The sequence below is a fragment of the Dreissena polymorpha genome, chromosome 8 (genome assembly GCF_020536995.1).
Source record: "Dreissena polymorpha isolate Duluth1 chromosome 8, UMN_Dpol_1.0, whole genome shotgun sequence".
NCBI lineage: Eukaryota > Metazoa > Mollusca > Bivalvia > Myida > Dreissenidae > Dreissena > Dreissena polymorpha.
In genome coordinates, this window is record NC_068362.1 from 29,212,048 (window position 1) to 29,229,134 (window position 17,087).

General features: G+C 34.2%; 1 protein-coding gene across 4 annotated transcripts; it reads left to right on the top strand.

Annotated features, from left to right (window-relative positions):
- The first annotated feature begins 10,917 nt into the window (after window positions 1-10,917).
- Window positions 10,918-14,189, top strand: LOC127842981 (bifunctional endo-1,4-beta-xylanase XylA-like). 4 transcript variants are annotated; one of them, XM_052372794.1, is made up of 6 exons: window positions 10,918-11,120; window positions 11,628-11,928; window positions 12,938-12,967; window positions 13,469-13,519; window positions 13,661-13,708; window positions 14,077-14,189. In XM_052372794.1, exons 2-6 carry the CDS (start codon window positions 11,631-11,633, stop codon window positions 14,079-14,081), a joined length of 432 nt encoding a protein of 143 aa, XP_052228754.1. In that variant the 5' UTR covers window positions 10,918-11,120; window positions 11,628-11,630; the 3' UTR covers window positions 14,082-14,189. The 4 variants fall into 4 exon arrangements, with proteins under 4 accessions (XP_052228754.1, XP_052228755.1, XP_052228756.1 ...); XM_052372795.1 differs by having other exon boundaries at window positions 13,469-13,513; XM_052372796.1 differs by lacking the exon at window positions 12,938-12,967.
- The last annotated feature ends 2,898 nt before the right edge of the window (window positions 14,190-17,087 follow it).

The window sequence follows — 17,087 nt, forward strand, 5'->3', positions numbered from 1 at the left end:
CATTCAAAAGCAAACTTGCGTTTATTATTATTTCTTAGAAAGGTTAACGCTTCCTGTTGACAATCTTTAAATATCCGAACAAAATATTAACATTATCACTCAGGCACACAATTGCATAGTGAAAAGACTGTAGCCAAATAGCATAAAAAAATCCAGCAATACAGCACGCTACTGTTATTTATAAGTTGCTGAGTTGCGTACACAGTTTTTATATCATGAACACGGAAAACTGTTTTCACGTGTGTACATGTCGTATTGCCTCGTTGCTAACCAATTTGTTGTGAAAATGCCTTAGAAGATGTGCTGGTAGTATTTAAAGTTAGATTCTACGATCGTTCAAGGGACACACAGGGATACATACAAATCAAGATAAAGGTTACCCTCCGACGCCGCAGGTCATAACATGCACTTACTTAATAAGAAATTGGCTTAGTCAATTTTAAAACACAGGAGCATTGTTTAAACCCCTTTGTACAGGCGCAGAATAACATGTTATATACTGAGATAACACTGAGATAACAGTATATAAACGAACATAAAGATGTGAATTATGATGGGTGTGACCACTTTTGAAATTATATGGATGCTTTGAACAAATATTTTGTTTCAAGTTTGGGCAAGTGTTTGTCTTCGTTCAGACAGACGCACGTCCATGGTGATTCGAGTATTCCCATTCGTAACGAAGGTATACAATACAATTTACACGACACGTGCTGTTTTTGTTCAATTTTAGAGCATCCTTTGTACGAGATACGTTGTAAGAAAAACCAGTTGTGAGCTGTCTTTTTTTCTGATTTTGGTGTATGTGAAAAGTCCAGTCCCTTTTTGGTACATTATTTTTCATTTTGAAACTTTCATATAAACTAAATTACAAAAGTAATGTTAAGTATTTAATATATGTTTATTATCAGACCGTTTTGTTGTTCATGTATGATATGCAGTACTGCATAGGCATGTAATATAAATATTTATCAATACAACATAAAATATTAAGTGTCGTGAGTTTCAGCTGCTCTGGATGAAGTAAATACCGTTACGACAGGTCATAGTTGCAAAATCAGCAAAATGAAATTGTTGGATGGCTTCTGTTTGTTTTCTTGCGCAACAGTAAATAGGTTAACATAGTCCGAAACACGTAAACTATATAACAAACAACATGAGGTCATTAGATTCAGGGCTAATAAGCTAAGAGTCTAACAAAAGTATTTGACCGCTGTCTAAAAGACACATAAAACGTTATTTGTGTCTGTAGTCTACATTTCGGTCATTTGTATTCACTAATTAAAAATGAAAAAAAATGTATGTTTAGCATCATAGCGCTAAGTTTAGAACGTGATTCATACGGGTTGTAAGTCGTTGGATATCGAACTTTTGTTGAAGTTGGATATCAATTTTATTTTATATTCTCGATTATATTAGTGGTGTATCTTAATTTTATGATGTATATTATATTTCGAAGTAGCCATTATTAATCATTCGACCAATACCAGAGGGGAAAATCAAGTGATAGTCAAGATGGCGACGTTCATGCCGAGGCAGCTATTGTTTGCCGTTTTATACCGTTTATTATTATATTTTATAATATTAGACGAGAATATGTTGAATGTGTTCGCCCCATACAAGTTGAGCCTTGCCAATAAATCGGAACTCGCCTTTTACAAGAAAAAGGCGGACCATATGGAAAAACACGGGAAAATGTCGGCCAATACGAGATTCGGCAATTCAGAAACCAAGAAAATTTTGCCTTATACGAGAATCTAAAATTTCGACAATTATGGACGCCATTTTGAAGTTGTATGCTTAGTTTTGGTGCAAAAGTTTTATTCTTTAAAAATATCATATTGCAGTTTACCGAAAGGCTCGCGACAATTAGTTGTTTCATACCTTTATTGGCTTTATCAATTTTCACAGTTATTAATTATTATGTGCTGAATATCATTTCCGGCTTCAGCAGATGACACAAAACAGCGACATTTGTAAACACTTGCGATAATTTAACGAAACAGCGAAAAATCATAAACACCCTAAAAATTAAAGCACCACAATGGACGGCGAGGACATGATGCGCCTTTAGGCCTATGACATGTTGACTCTCGAAACTTTAGCTGAAAAAGACGTGAACAAGATGGAACAATAGCTACTTGCGTTCGTTCGTGCGTTTTTAAGAGTGTGGTTCTTTTAATTATGATTTATTTCATTATGAGTGTGCATGTATATATCATTATTGATGTTTTGTTCTTATTGCTCAAGATGTATTTGTTGTAAATTGTATTATGTTAGAAGACCTTGTTGAAAATAAGAAACGAACTATACAAATTGCATGTTATGTACTTTCATATGATGTATTTCTTAACAAGTCTATCTTCTTTAAATAAAGATGTTAGTATTATAAATATTATTAATATTCCAAAACAAAAATAAATCGCTGTTTTTCCCTTTTTAAATGGGGGTAAATTTTGCTCTCTTAAAAGGATGTCGACGTTAAAGTGTTATTACACCTGGTGGTCACAATTGTGACAAGTGCTATGAAAACTAAAAAAATGACTCTGGGACACGTGAAGATGTCAAACATATTATACGATTTGGTTATGAAATTATCATAAATATTTCTTTCTTTAGTTTGTTTTCCTGTTCCTGGAGATATTTTGCCTTGGTCAATTTGCGCTCTTCTACCTGGTCTCACATTACAAATTGTGACAATAGATATTATTATTGGGTAGATTTTGTAAACCCCCTTCCCCACCCTCACCCCTCCCCCCCCCCCCATAAAAACAACAAATTAGGCCAAACATGGTTGTTACCGCTTCTTCGACCGACTTTATTTTCTTGTCGCCGACACAATGTTTTGTACAAAATTAAGACAACAATCTAATTCTTCGAATTTGACCTATTATTTAATGGCATTGTTAGATTGTTAATAAATTTATTTTTTAAAGGAAAGGTGTATGTGAGTATTCTAAACATAATATTTAATTTGTCAAATGTGAATATTTGTGAATATTTTAAAGTCTGTTAATATTTTCATTTTAGCTATTCGTAAACGAGACTGTGTCTGCTGTACAGAACAGTATTGACAGGTATACTTTATTGATAGTTATTTTATTATTCACCAATTCGAATGTGTACTAAAAGGTATTAATGATTCCAGTATTCATAATAATGCTATACTGGTTGGAGAGTAGAGGTCGTGAACTAGTAGTGGTTGTGATTTGTCTATTATAAAGCTAAAAATCCCTTTTTTTGGGATGTGGAGTTTACAAATATCATTTAGCAACCTTTCAATTCTATGTATACAAACCAAAATCGAATCAGTTTGTATTTTTTTATTATTTGTTAGTCTCTATAACGCTCGAAATCAACGAAAATTTCGTAAAGTATTTGTAAAATAAAGTTAACACCTAAACAATCAGTGTTCCTTATAGCAATAGCCACCATTTCAACGATAGATGTGATATGATTACATAGATTTTTGTAGATACAAAATTCTCGTTTTTATGTATTCACAATAAATTCCATGTTTATTTCCTGTGAATATTTCTATTGAAACGTCACATGAACACTAAATGGTACCATGTTACAAAAATAATAAAAACGAGCATTTTGTATCAACAAACATCTATTTTACCAGACCACATCTGGCGTTGAAATTTCGACAATGGCCATAAAGAACAATGATTTTTAATTAAATTTTAATTTTCGTTGATTTTGAGAAGTTATGATACATTAAGGTTTTTGTGATTTGGGGTTTAAAAGGTGTTAAAAAGCTAAAATTTCTACATGAGGGGAATCTTGGAAATGCCAAGGTCACATCAGAAAAATGTAAGGCTTTTTATTTATTAATTCAACAAAGTACAGAAAGCGTGTGACTAGTCCTACATAATGTGAGCGTTTCAAGAATGTCCAATGCATGTGGGGCTCATTATGGGGGAAGATCACGGGCACTACTTGCGTAAATTGCATCAATTAGTGCTACTTAATTGCCCCTTTGGGCGCCTCTTCTACAGACAAACTGTGTGAAGTCATTAGGGAGTATTTGTATCAAAGTACACAGAAGAAGCTCAACTTTACTACAATTAAGTGGGCTTTTTTAAACAGTTGCTACATCATGAGAAATATAGAAAAGCATTACAAAAATCACGACCACTACTCTCCAACCAGTAGTGTCTATAATGAACTGTTCATCAAGACACTTATTCAATAAGGGAAAACGCATACAAAACTGACAGAGAAACCTTGGTGTTTATGTGGACCCCCACAGCCGGCAGAACAACAAAAGTAACATAAGTAAGTTTAAGCGGGTATATACGATTTTGTCAAATATTTATGAATTTATATAAACTGTGTAAAAAACTTAATATATATATATATTTCAATATAAATTAAAATAAAAGTTAAGAAGAACATGTGTCGAAAATGCGGAATAAGCCAGATATATAATTCTGAAATCGAAAATGTCTGTACAGTCGCATTGGCCATCATGTACACCATTAAAGTACGTTGTAAATCTAAATTTATTTGTTTGTTGAAAAATGCTAAATAAGCCAGATATTTAATTCTGAAATTGAAAACGGCTGTACAGCCGAATTCGCCAGCATGTATGCCATACATTTACGTTGTGCATCTAAACTTAGTTTAACGGTTTATTTGAATTCCTGCAACGATATCTATTCATACGACATACGAACACTATCTCGGATCCTTATACAAAGACGAATGCTTCGGTTATTGTAGGAAAATATGAACGTCATTATCGGCTCGGGGCGCTAATTTGTCTTTGCTGCATTTTATGAAATTCGGCTTTAATGTATAATTTTTCTTGCCTATTTTGTGCTATTGTAACATATTTTATCATTATATTACAATTAAACAAATATAAAAAAATCGTATATACCCGCTTTAATAGGAAAGCTTGTTTCGTAGTCAGCCGAAAATAAATTAGTGTCTTCCATGCTGTTTGTTAAAAGAATTTCGAGCATAAAGTCAGTTCAATGGTCTGAAGGCAGGCAGCATCAATCTGAGATGTGACTGCACGACTTAGATGTATATGCTCTGTTAAATTCATATGGGTGGCAAGTGCATATTGCCTGTTTTCATGTTGCACGTATTTTATATTTGTATTAATTTCTTAGGTTCCTTAAAGTTTATGTGAAGTTCAGCATCAAGCGTGACAGTTTGTTTTCGCACCCCAACCGAGTTCTTGAGTCTAAAAGGAAGTACTTAAAAGAGCAGGGAATGGAGAACAAGACTAATCAAGCAGAACCATAAACCAGACAAGATAGAAAAGCTAAGAAGGAAAGGACTCCTTGGATGTGGTAATGTTTTTTTTTTGAAACTGTAAATGAGTATTGCTTTTTATTTCGCTATTTTCTTCAAAACGCTTCATGGCCAATCTAATAATACGCAACTCAATTTAAACTTCTTTTGGTTTTCCAAACCCTTTATTCGAATTTATAATCGACGTAATATAATTAACACGTCGATTTATGTGTGCGTGTGTGTGTGTGTGTGTGTGTGTGTGTGTGTGTGAATTTTCAGTAAATTTCAATTTTATATACAGTTCCTATTTTCATATGGATACATTAATAGCTACAAAATATTTCTTTCAGAAACGCCAAAAACAGTTGCTAACTTGCTATACACTATATGGTTGAACAATGGAAATTTCTTCGGGTAACGAGGTCGTCAAGTTAATCTAAACTTAGGAAAAAGAACACAAACTAGGATCGGGGCAAAGTTATCCGATATCAGAAAAGTTAAGCCGAAGGTTTTTTAAGAGGCCTGACGACCTTGCTGCCCAGTAAAGGTTTACAAAGCCTAGATGGACAATAGATCATCGAAACTCATGTGCCAGGATAGTAGATTTTATTTGCAAAACATAAAATCTCCAAGTTTTGATGTCTGGTACAGCGCAACTGCTGTAGGGACGGACAAATTAGGTAAGATGATGAACATGTTAGCGGAAGAGTGGAAGCTTGAAGGTCGCAAAGTGAATCATTCTCTCAGAAAAAGTTGTGCAAGCACATTAGTGCAAGCAGGGAGACCTCCAACGGAAATTGCACATCTTGCTGGCTGGAAAAATGTACTGACAGTGAATGAGTACTCTATTTCCCCGATTAACTAACAGGAACAGGCATCTGGCATCATTGCCGATGTAGTCCTTGCAAACCCAGGTCCAAATGAGATGGAAACGAATATGACAGTATGAACAAAACAAGGAGAACAAATTGAATTACACCAACCGTCATGCTATTTTGTGCGGTTCAAATATTTGTCGGGGTTAGGTGAATATAAATGTGTATTCTGGTAAACGTAAGAGAGCAGATTATGGACAAAGTTCTCAGGAATCAGATTTAATTGTTAGTTTTGTTTTAAGGTTTGCCTTCAGTTAACAAATATTCAGAAATGTGAATTAAATAATAATAAAGATGATTGACATATCATTAAAGTTTTAAGTTTAATAAAAAAAAGGTAAATGACTTAATCTACCAAAACTAGATTACTTTTAATACTTGTTTAGTTAGATGTAGAATATATCAGGTGCGCTCCTTTAGCGAAATTATACGATTTTGTCAAATATTTATGAATTTATATAAAACGTGTAAACACTTATTATACATATATTTCAATATAAATTAAAATAAAAGTTAAGAAGAACATGTGTCGAAAATGCGAAATAAGCCAGATATATAATTCTGAAATCGAAAATGTCTGTACAGTCGCATTGGCCATCATGTACATCATGAATGTACGTTGTAAATCTTAATTTATTTGTATGGATCATTTTTATTTCCTGCAACGATATCTATTCAAACGACACACGAACTCTAACTCCGATCTTAATAAAAAGGCGAATGCTTCGGTTATTGTAGGAAACTATGTACGAAATATCTTCGTCGCAATCGTCTCGTGCGCTAATTTGTCTTTGCTGCATTTCATAAAATTCGTCTTCAATGTATACTTTTTCTTGCCTGTTGTGTGTTATTGTAACATATTTTTATCAATATATTACAATTTAACACATATAAAAAAGTATAATCTCGCTTTAAAGTTTAGTTACGTTTCAAGCGAGATTATAAGATTTTGTCAAACGTTTGTGAATTTATAAAAAAACAACATCTTATTAAACATATTCTTCAATCTAAATTAAAATAAAAGTTAAACATATTCTTCAATCTAAATTAAAGTAAAAGTTAAGAAGAACATGTGTCGAAAATGCGAAATAAGCCAGATGTTTAATTCTGAAATGTCTGTACAGTAGAATTCGCCAGCATATAAATCATGAATGTACGATGTGAATCTATATTTAGTTGAACGGTTCATTTAAAATTCCGGCAACGATATCTATTCATACGACACACGAACACTAACTCTGATCCTAATAAAAATACAAATGTTTGGGGAAATATGTACGAAATATCTTCGTCACAATCGGCTCAGGGCGCTTATTTGTCTTTGCTGCATTTTATGAAATTCGTCTTCAATGTTTATTTTTTTTTTTGCCTATTTTGTGATATTGCAAAATATTTTTTATCAATATTATTACAATTTAACAGATACGAAAATCGTACAATCTCGCTCTAGTTACCAGAACCAAAATGTTGTCTAAGTGACGAATGCACAAATCTGCACAAACTAATGCTAATTTCAAACAGCATAGAGCAAAGTCACGTAATGTCGACATGTCCGTTATTTTGACATGCTTTGACATTTTTTTTTATCTAATTCAGCCTAGTTCTAGTCACTTTAAGTTTATTTGTGATGACGTCATATATTTCTGACATCAAAATACTTCACCCATCAATTTTGCGTTTGTTTATTCCGTAAGCCAAGGTTAATTATCACGGATTGTTTTGTGTGTTTACGCGATTGTGGCCCTTATACAAAGCTGCAACACACGCAGCAACCAAGGTAAGTCTCTTTTCTTTTTTCCGCTGGAATACGTTGTAATTTGTATTGAAAACGAAAAAAACTAACATGGAAGATCATATTTTTAAACAGTTGGCTGTGACCTTTTTGGCTGCAATTGCAGGGGTGTCGAAGTTAGGATGCCAAAAATCGTTTTGACTGTAAATTCGATATAGCGAATAATATAACTAATAACTTTTTTTCAGTCTGAGTCATGCCTAAGCAAGCAGAAGCATCGAAGTACTGGACTTATTGGCCAAGCAAAGTTGCAGCTGCAGTATCTATGGTGCAGAGCGGGGCTATGTCTCAATGAAAAGCGGCTATTACTTACGGTATACCCCGCACTACACTGAAAGACAAGTTGAGCGGGAAGTCGCCACTTGGATCTAATCCAGGTAAACCTTGCGTATTGACAAAGGCCTATGAGGTAGTTCTGGTTGACTACATGAAAATGATGGCTTCTATTGGATACCCTTTGAAGCGCCATGACCTTACTATTGAGATAATGAAAGTCCTTGACGCAGATGGTGGTAGATCTACCCCATTCAAAGACAATCTTCCTGGTAAACTATAGTACCAAGGTTTTATCAAAAGGCACCCAGATATAACTGAGCGGAAGGCTATGGCATTGGGGCACCAGAGGGCTTTGATTAGTATTGAGATGGTCGAAGGATGGTTTGCTGGACTTAAGACTTACCAACTGGAGGAAGTAGCAGATTGGGAAGCACTTCTAAATGACCCTAGTAGAATATTTAATGTAGACGAAAGAGAATACCCTCTATCTGTGACAAACGGAAAGGTACTTACCAACAAAGGCAAGCATTGACAAAGAAACAGCTCCCCGGCGTCTTCCGAAAGGCAAGGGTAAGAGTCGCCAAGTTGGAAAATGGCTTTTTGAAATGCGGAATATTTCCATTCGACCCCAATAACATAGATATGAAAAAACTTGATCCATCAAAGGCTATAATTCTTGAGGTTGCTGGTGAAATTGAAAGCAGTCCTGCCCAGATGACAGTACAGGTGACACAGAATGATGAAACGGTCAAACCTGCGAGCACTGGTGAGAAAGAGAAAGAGATTCAAGATAGGCATACGCAGGAAAAACCTGAAACGGAAATGAACACAGAACCAATGATGGTTATATAGATAGAAGAGATGGGGGGAAAGAATCTACAAATGTTGGTCCGTCAGACCAAAGACAAGCAACGTATGTCACACAGACACGAGATGAGTCCGTGTCGCGTGCTTTCAATCTACTTAAGGTTCCAGAAGTCATAAGAAAGAAGCCAAACACCATGAAACAGCGGTTACCAAAGTCATTGTCCGGAAAAGAGGCCCTCAAGAAAGAGAAGACAAAAAAAGAATGACGAAGAAGCTAAGAGACAAAGACCACTTTTGAGAAAGGAAATAAGGAAACAAAAGCTCGAAGAAAAAGATAAGAAGAAAGCACTAAGAGAAGAGGCAAAGAAAAGGCGAGAAGAAGAACGGTCACTGAAGGCTGCACTTAAAGAGGCGAAGCGGAAAAGGAGAGAGTCGTCCTCCGAGTCCTCGGAATCTGATATGAACGAGACACCACGACTGGCTGACACATGCGATGACATAGATGAGGAAAGATCTTGTCCCGGTTGTGGGTCTGATGAAGGCGACATAGACGAATGGATAAAGTTTGTGGCATGCCCCCGACGCTGGCATATCACGTGTACCGGGGATGAGGTGTTGTTCGAAATACCAGCCGATCAAATTGTCTACTACCCATTCCACTGTGAATATTGTTTGTAATTTAATCTTGCCAAATGGACATCAACATTTACGCATTAACGCAATTATTTCCTGCTTTGATTGTTCAAATGAATTATTATTGATTGACTGGTTAAGAAAGTTTGATGTCTAATGAATTGATGTACACATCATTGGTTTAAATATATTTAAATGACTGTATTGATGCTATTTAAGAAATAATCCGTGTACGTTATAGTTTGTTGTCGAATAACCCACGGCCGGAAGTTTAGATGCGAATTAATTAAATAACGAGTGTGAAGCACGAGTGATTGAAAACCACGCATCTAAATTCCGGCCGTTAGTTATTCGACAAAAAACTATAACGTACACGAATTATTTCGATTCTAACCCAGTTTTTACTAAAGATGTATACAATGCGTCTTATTTTTCTTGTGTACTATTTTATGTGAAGTTCCGCCCATAAAAATAACTTTCGGCTGTTCTGTCGATCAGATCCGCTTTCATTAAAAAAATACCGGATTATGACGCTGGTGGAAAATGTGTCGGCATGTTTTGTTTAGTCACAGCGCGTTCTTGCAAGTTATAAGCCCCGCCCATAATTATTGCAGAATAACCCATAGACGATTTTCTTCTTTTTTTATATGAAATTTAGCCCGTGCCGCGTCAGAATTAAAAAATTAAAAAATCGAAATAAGGGACACCATGTCGAAATAACGATTTCATACTTCGTTAACGTTTTAAGTAAATACGATACGTATAAAGCATCCATACCTGACAGTCAACACTTAAAAAGCGCGGGATGCAATAAGGTACGTTATTGGTATGTCGAAGTAAGGAGGATACCGATAATACAAATTGGTATACACATTTTAACCTTAAACTGTCGAAATTAGGGTACTTTGCTCTACATGTACTCTGTAAGCTAAGACATTTATAACTACGGATTATGCAGAAATTTGACATTACACAAAACTATACTTTAAATTAGCTTAAAGAGTACTACTTCTTTTATGGTGTATGATCACACAACGTATATTGTGAGCGATAAAAATAACGCACAATATAATGGAAAGAAAACTTCTTATCAACATCTTGTGGAAGAAATAAAAACAAGCAATATAAAGCATATTTTTCTAACATGTTACTCGGCCTTTCCGCAACCTTTAAATGTATTTGAAGAAACGCGAGAAGGTCATAGTTATTTTCCTTTTGAAGATTTGTATTCACAAATACATCACACGTAACAAACACAAACGCATATATAACCGTTTATGTTTGAATACGTACAATAATGAATCGATTGAAGCAATATAAGAACGGCCGTTGTTAGTGCCGACAAAATGTTAATTGTTAATTAATATACACTCACGTTCGAAAGGCTACGCGCTTTTTATTAATGTATATAAGATGGAAGGTTTGCATTGGAGTTACACAAACCAAAATCCGTCATTTCAACTGGTACACATATTTGCAAGGTAAATAGTTTGGGCATTATTATGTATTTCGCTACGTACTGTTGTATGTGAATATGCGTCTGTTTTATCAAATACAACAGAACTGTTAATATTTGTAATATTATCTTTATTAGTTTTTTTAAGCGAGAATATACAATTTTAAATTATACATTCAGTCACTCAAACTTAAAATATAACATGAATACAAAAGTGCAATTTTAAATAAGTTAAATAAGCACTTTTTTATTCAAGTATAAATCAAAAGCTGTTTACGTCAATGAAATTCATAACGAAAAGGTTTACGTCGATATTTGTTTGTAATAGATCTTAAATTTTGATTGCGTTCTGATATCATTTACGCATTTACATTCTTTTCTAATTATTAATCACCGTTTTAGGCAAGGTGTACATTGGTACGCGTACGCAAACTTATTATTGCATGGATTAGCTTTGTCGACCATATATGTAAGATCAATATTGCAACGTGAAGAAACTCTGAAATACGGTATAGAATGCAATTATTTTCAGAAGATGATGCGTATGTTAATGTTCATCTGCGTGATTGGCGTGGCGAACGCCGTTTCCATCGGTCGATACCGAAGGGGTGGTGACAACTGGTACGGGGGCCAGTGGAATGAGGAAGAGAACGGCAACTGGTGGGGAAACAACTGGGAGATGGAAAATAACTGGAATGGGGACAACAGCAATTGGAGAAGGGGAAATAACTGGTATGGGAACAACAAGAACTGGATGAGAGGAAACAACTGGTATGGGAAAGACAACAACTGGAATAGGGGAAGCAACTGGAACAATATGTGGAACGGATATGGTAATATATACGGAACATACTTCACGCATTATGAGAAGCATAATTAATGTCTTAACTTAGACTTGAGAAATTTAAATAATGGATATGTTACTTCTTTCAGAACAATTGCGTAGGCTAAGTGAATAAGTACACGTACTTAAAAAAGCAATAACTGCATTTCATGTCAATAGTTGAAGTAACATAAATACTCGACTTCAACGAATATTTCGCAAAATATTTCGTAAAATAAATTTCGCCCATAAAAAATCAGTGTTCGTTATAGAAATAGCCAAAACTTCATCCTTAGATGCGGTATGTGGCATATATTTCACGATGTTCAAAATGCTCGTTTCATTTTTTGTGGCAAAATTTATTCTATTTTAATTTGCCTTAACGCTACCTATTCATACGACAAACGCATACTAACTTGGTACATGAACATGTGTTGAATATATTTTCATGCACAACAAAAAGAGCATTTTGTATCTTGTTAAATCTATGTTACCAGACTACATCTAGCGTTGAAATTTTTGCGATGGCTATAATGAACATAATTTTTTTATGTGATTCCTTTTTTTCGAAAAATTGTACTAAATTATCGTTGGTTTTGATGGTTTATGGGCTTTTAATTTATTGAATATTCGTCAATCATTTCGTTAGGGAAAACATATTTTGTCACATATGCTCCTAATATCTTAACTCTACGTTTATAGATTCCGTTAAATTTGAACAGGGATCTCGTTTTCTTGACTCTTAACCCATTTATGCTTAGCGTCGAGAAAAAAGCCTTTGCAAACAGCGTAGACCCAGATGAGACGCCGTATGATGCGGCGTCTCATCAGGGCCTGCGCTGTTTGCCTAAAGTAATTTCTGTAAGTAATGTTTTAAATATAGAAATACATATACTAGACATCCCTAATTTTGGAAATAAATTGTTCCAAGTTAGAAGGATGGAATAAATGGCACTAGGCATAAATCGGTTAATCGGGACGTCAAGTCTTCGCACACCATTCTTGTTATTTAATTGTAGGAGAAAACTACAAAAACGGAGCCTATGAACGTAAGCTTCTTTGGTTGTGCTTTTCGTTTACATAAGATCAAAAACAAATCCATTCAGTAGAAAACCATGATAACGTCTTTATTATAAAACATTTTAATTGCATTGATGACAAGTTAATTAATTTATAAATTGATAAGGTGTTTGTAACCAGTTGTAGATCGCGTTGATTGTCTACTTCAAAATAAGCGTACTTTTGAGTTCTTGACAGTATTGAGAACAGTAATCCGCAATTGTTTGTTTACATCATATCTTAAAAAAGTATCTTAATTATTGTATTATTTTGAAGAACAATCTGAAAGCGTCAACAAAAACTAATACTACACTAGCCACGTATGCGTGAATACGAAATAAAAGCAATTGTAATTAGACATGATAATGGCATACAATAAAATGTTATCACTTGAATAAGAAGTTTAAGAGAAAAAAATGTAAACAAACCTCGAGTAAACTTTATGTTTGTTTCGGTCGTGAGCTCATTACTTGTCTCTTCTATCATTTCAGGTGAATACGATCAGGAACGAAACAATTACCAGAACTATGAAAATAGTAAGGGTAAACTTATTAATGATACTTGTATTGTACGGGTTATTTAAATTAAATTAGATGACATAACGGGAGACTGTAATCGCAAACGAAAATTAAGTTTGAATGAATTATATATTTACATTGAATATCGCAAAAACTATTTTACAGAGTACTACAGAGACAAACGCTCCGGTGGAGATGGCGGTTACAAAAAGAGTGAGTAGAGATGTTGATCAAATTGCACGTTTTAACGAGTAAATTATGTGACCAAATCTATTAAAATACGCTAGCAAGTGTATGATTATTTTGTAACCTGATGATTCTTTATACATGCACTGTGATCTTTGTTTATAAAACGTGTGTGTTTGTTCTATTTGAGTAAAGATTGGTGAAATCTCACGAGAATTGTTTGAAAAAAAAAACTGCTATCAGTCACACAATAAATTGTCCGAACCGGACAGCAATTACCTGCCTTAGCATGACCCGCTTGTATAGATGTTTAATTTACATGTTAAATTATGTTTGCCTCACTTACTTCGGTGATAAAGAACTAAATTGCGATATGCATATATTGTTTGTTTCAGAGTAGGACATGAACACTGGTGAACTTCCTGGAAGACCTTGACGGGACCCCTTTGTAGGAACCTCATTCGATTCAATGATATGTTTAGTTAACTAATATATGTTTCGAAATACAGTAACGTATCGTTATTCCTTATCGCGTTTACTAGCGTATTCATTTTAATTTGCACATGGGTTCGCAATAAGTTTTCATGCTCAACACATATCTAGTTTAGTTCAGACTTAATGCGTTGTCAATCGTGCCGATACAATATTCTTGGTTGTTGTTCAATTACTCGCTTATGAACTACACTTTTCATTTGATCGATAGATGACCATATCCTTTTACCTTTACGTGCTTATTCTTTAAGGTTAGTGTGAAAAAAAGATACATGCACATAGTATTTGACACGAATTGTTAGCTCAAAACACTTTACTTTAATTAGGCACTGTAAGTAAAATAGACATTTGTAAGAATTTCTTAGATGCTTGTAATAAAATTAAATCTATTTAATTAACAATGATTGACCGTTGTAATATCATGATTACACTTGTAAAAGAACAAAAATGTGCTAACATGACCAGAAAATGAAACTGTGATGATTAATTGTATCGATGGCATCATAAGGATATCAAATGTGTTCGTTACATTAACATACATTATCTAAAGACGGTGATCTAAAATAGGGGGATTATTAAACCGTATATTTTGTCAATCATACATAAATTACAACGAACCATTTAAGTTTGTGACACCAAATGCACGCAAATTAGATTGTTAACCTATCAATTAAAACCATTAGGTTTCGACTTCGAGAGTGTAAAAAATTGAATTGCAATTAAGTTGTTTAAAGTCTCTTTAACGCTCATAATCGGACTTCCGGTAATGGCGGAGTAGGTTACGAATTTTGAAACAGGGAATAAAAATAAATAATAATGGTGATCTAACGAAATGTTAATGGTGCCTCAACTCAGTAAATCGGTTAAAAAGTGTTAACTAGTTTTCGGTAATAAAATGTCGGATCTATCGGAGAATCAAGGAGATACACGTCAAAAAGACTGATTCAAGCATCAACAAAGAAAGCGCGGGAAACCGTAGTGAAAGCACAAAGGAATGGCTTCGAGTACACCTAAGAGTCCATTTACCGCCACACTGAGTCCAAGAGGCCAAGATGACGCTACACCCCCAATGAGGCGCAGGAATTCGATGGGAAATATTCAAGAACTTGATGCAAAAAACATTTCGGTGAACTTTGGACAACAAAGTAAGTCATTAAACTTGACAGACCTGATACAAGCAACTCTTACAGCACCTGGGTTTGCTGAGGTGGTTGGACCATCACTTGTAAAAGGCTTCCAGCCGGTCTTAAATACCATAATCGACAAAGCTATTCAGCCGCTGATTGATAGATTAAACGGACAATCTAAGGCGATCGAGCATCTCAATTCTGAATTAAAGCAGAAAAACCAACACGTATCCGAAATGGAAAACAAAATATCTGCCCCTGAATTACAAATCCAACAGATGGAACACGAGCACGATAACCCAGGCCAGTATAGCCGACGGAACATTCTGCGATTTCATAACGTCCCATTGAATGGGAAGCCTCAATCCGATACTGACCAAGTCATCATCAAACTTTGTCGTGAGAAACTGGGCCTTCCGAATTTAACTGCAGATAATATTATGTTTATTATGTTTATTAAACAACACATCCAGAAGACCAAAAGCCCAAGTGGACAAAGTAAGAATACAGTGTTTACAACATAAATAATTCATTAATTTACAAAAAAATATGAAAAAGATAAAAAAAAACGTTTCATTGCAGCAATTCATACATGTATAATTAAATATAGGTATACTTATATTAATAACTATTGATAGTATATATGTAATTGAATAGGTCTTATTACATCATTTGTAATGGAGCTTAATTATGACAACAAAATATCAAATAAGCTTATTGTACATATATTGGGTCTTCACATGACAATTGTCATAATAATAACACGTTTTACTAACCCGGCGTAACAAATTTCGTTTCACGTTATGGCACACAGTATTTAACTAAATATCAATTATGCTTTTTTCATGCTTTTATCAATTTCATAAGAATTAGCCCTTGCTTGCTACCTATGCGAAACGAAAATATAGGCAGCTCAAAGGCTCTGCTCATAGTATAACACATTATTTAATTAGACTGATATTATGACAAGGTGTCTGTAGTTAAACAAACACGAGAAACAATGTTTTAACTGGTTGAATTTGATATTAAAAACAAGCATTTTATAAACCTTAAACAGACCACCTACGCAATCAAAAATGTAGATGGTCAAAAGGTCCTGCTCTATGAAAATATAGATGTTACAAGTACAGTATTTAATGTGGCATAATAGTTGTAAATCAGTGCATAACAGTTCTAAAAATGCAGCCATATTGTCGTAGATTACATCTAGGAACAGACACGATACTATAATATAATCATCATTGAAAAGATAATAATGGCAATTGATTAAATACACTCAAATACAGTTTTGACAGTCCATTAAAGGCGACCGTTTAAACACAAAGACAGAAAAAAACACGGTACATATGCGGTACTATCCCAACAATTAATATGCAGTACATAATAAATGCAAATAAAGTTAAAACAAGATATATACCCCACAAAACATTTCAGAATACATCAAATTGATGACACAAATGTATTATGCGTTCGAACCTTAAAAGAGTGAAAAATATATCAGCTTATTTTTTTTATTAATAGTTCATTATTTGATGTTATTAGCTCGATAAATTTGTACATGTTTGGTCGTTGTCTGTAATACAATGGAATATATTTTGATCTCAGTTCCGTATATATTGTACATTCAAGAATAAAATGAAACTCATCTTCGAGTTTATTACAAACAGTACACTTTCTTTGATCTGATGGAATTGGTGTAGGTCTAGCCCATCTGCCTGTCTAGATATTTAATCTATGTGATGACATACGTAATTTTGATAAATTTACTCGAAACTTGTTGACATTAC

Bases quoted from the DNA above. Each gene is read 5' to 3' on its own strand.
- LOC127842981 (XM_052372794.1), top strand. From the start codon at position 11,631: ATGATGCGTATGTTAATGTTCATCTGCGTGATTGGCGTGGCGAACGCC. The intron at 12,968-13,468 runs GTAAGCTTCTTT...CTATCATTTCAG, and splicing joins CAAAAACGGAGCCTATGAAC to GTGAATACGATCAGGAACGA. The intron at 13,520-13,660 runs GTAAACTTATTA...ACTATTTTACAG, and splicing joins GAACTATGAAAATAGTAAGG to AGTACTACAGAGACAAACGC.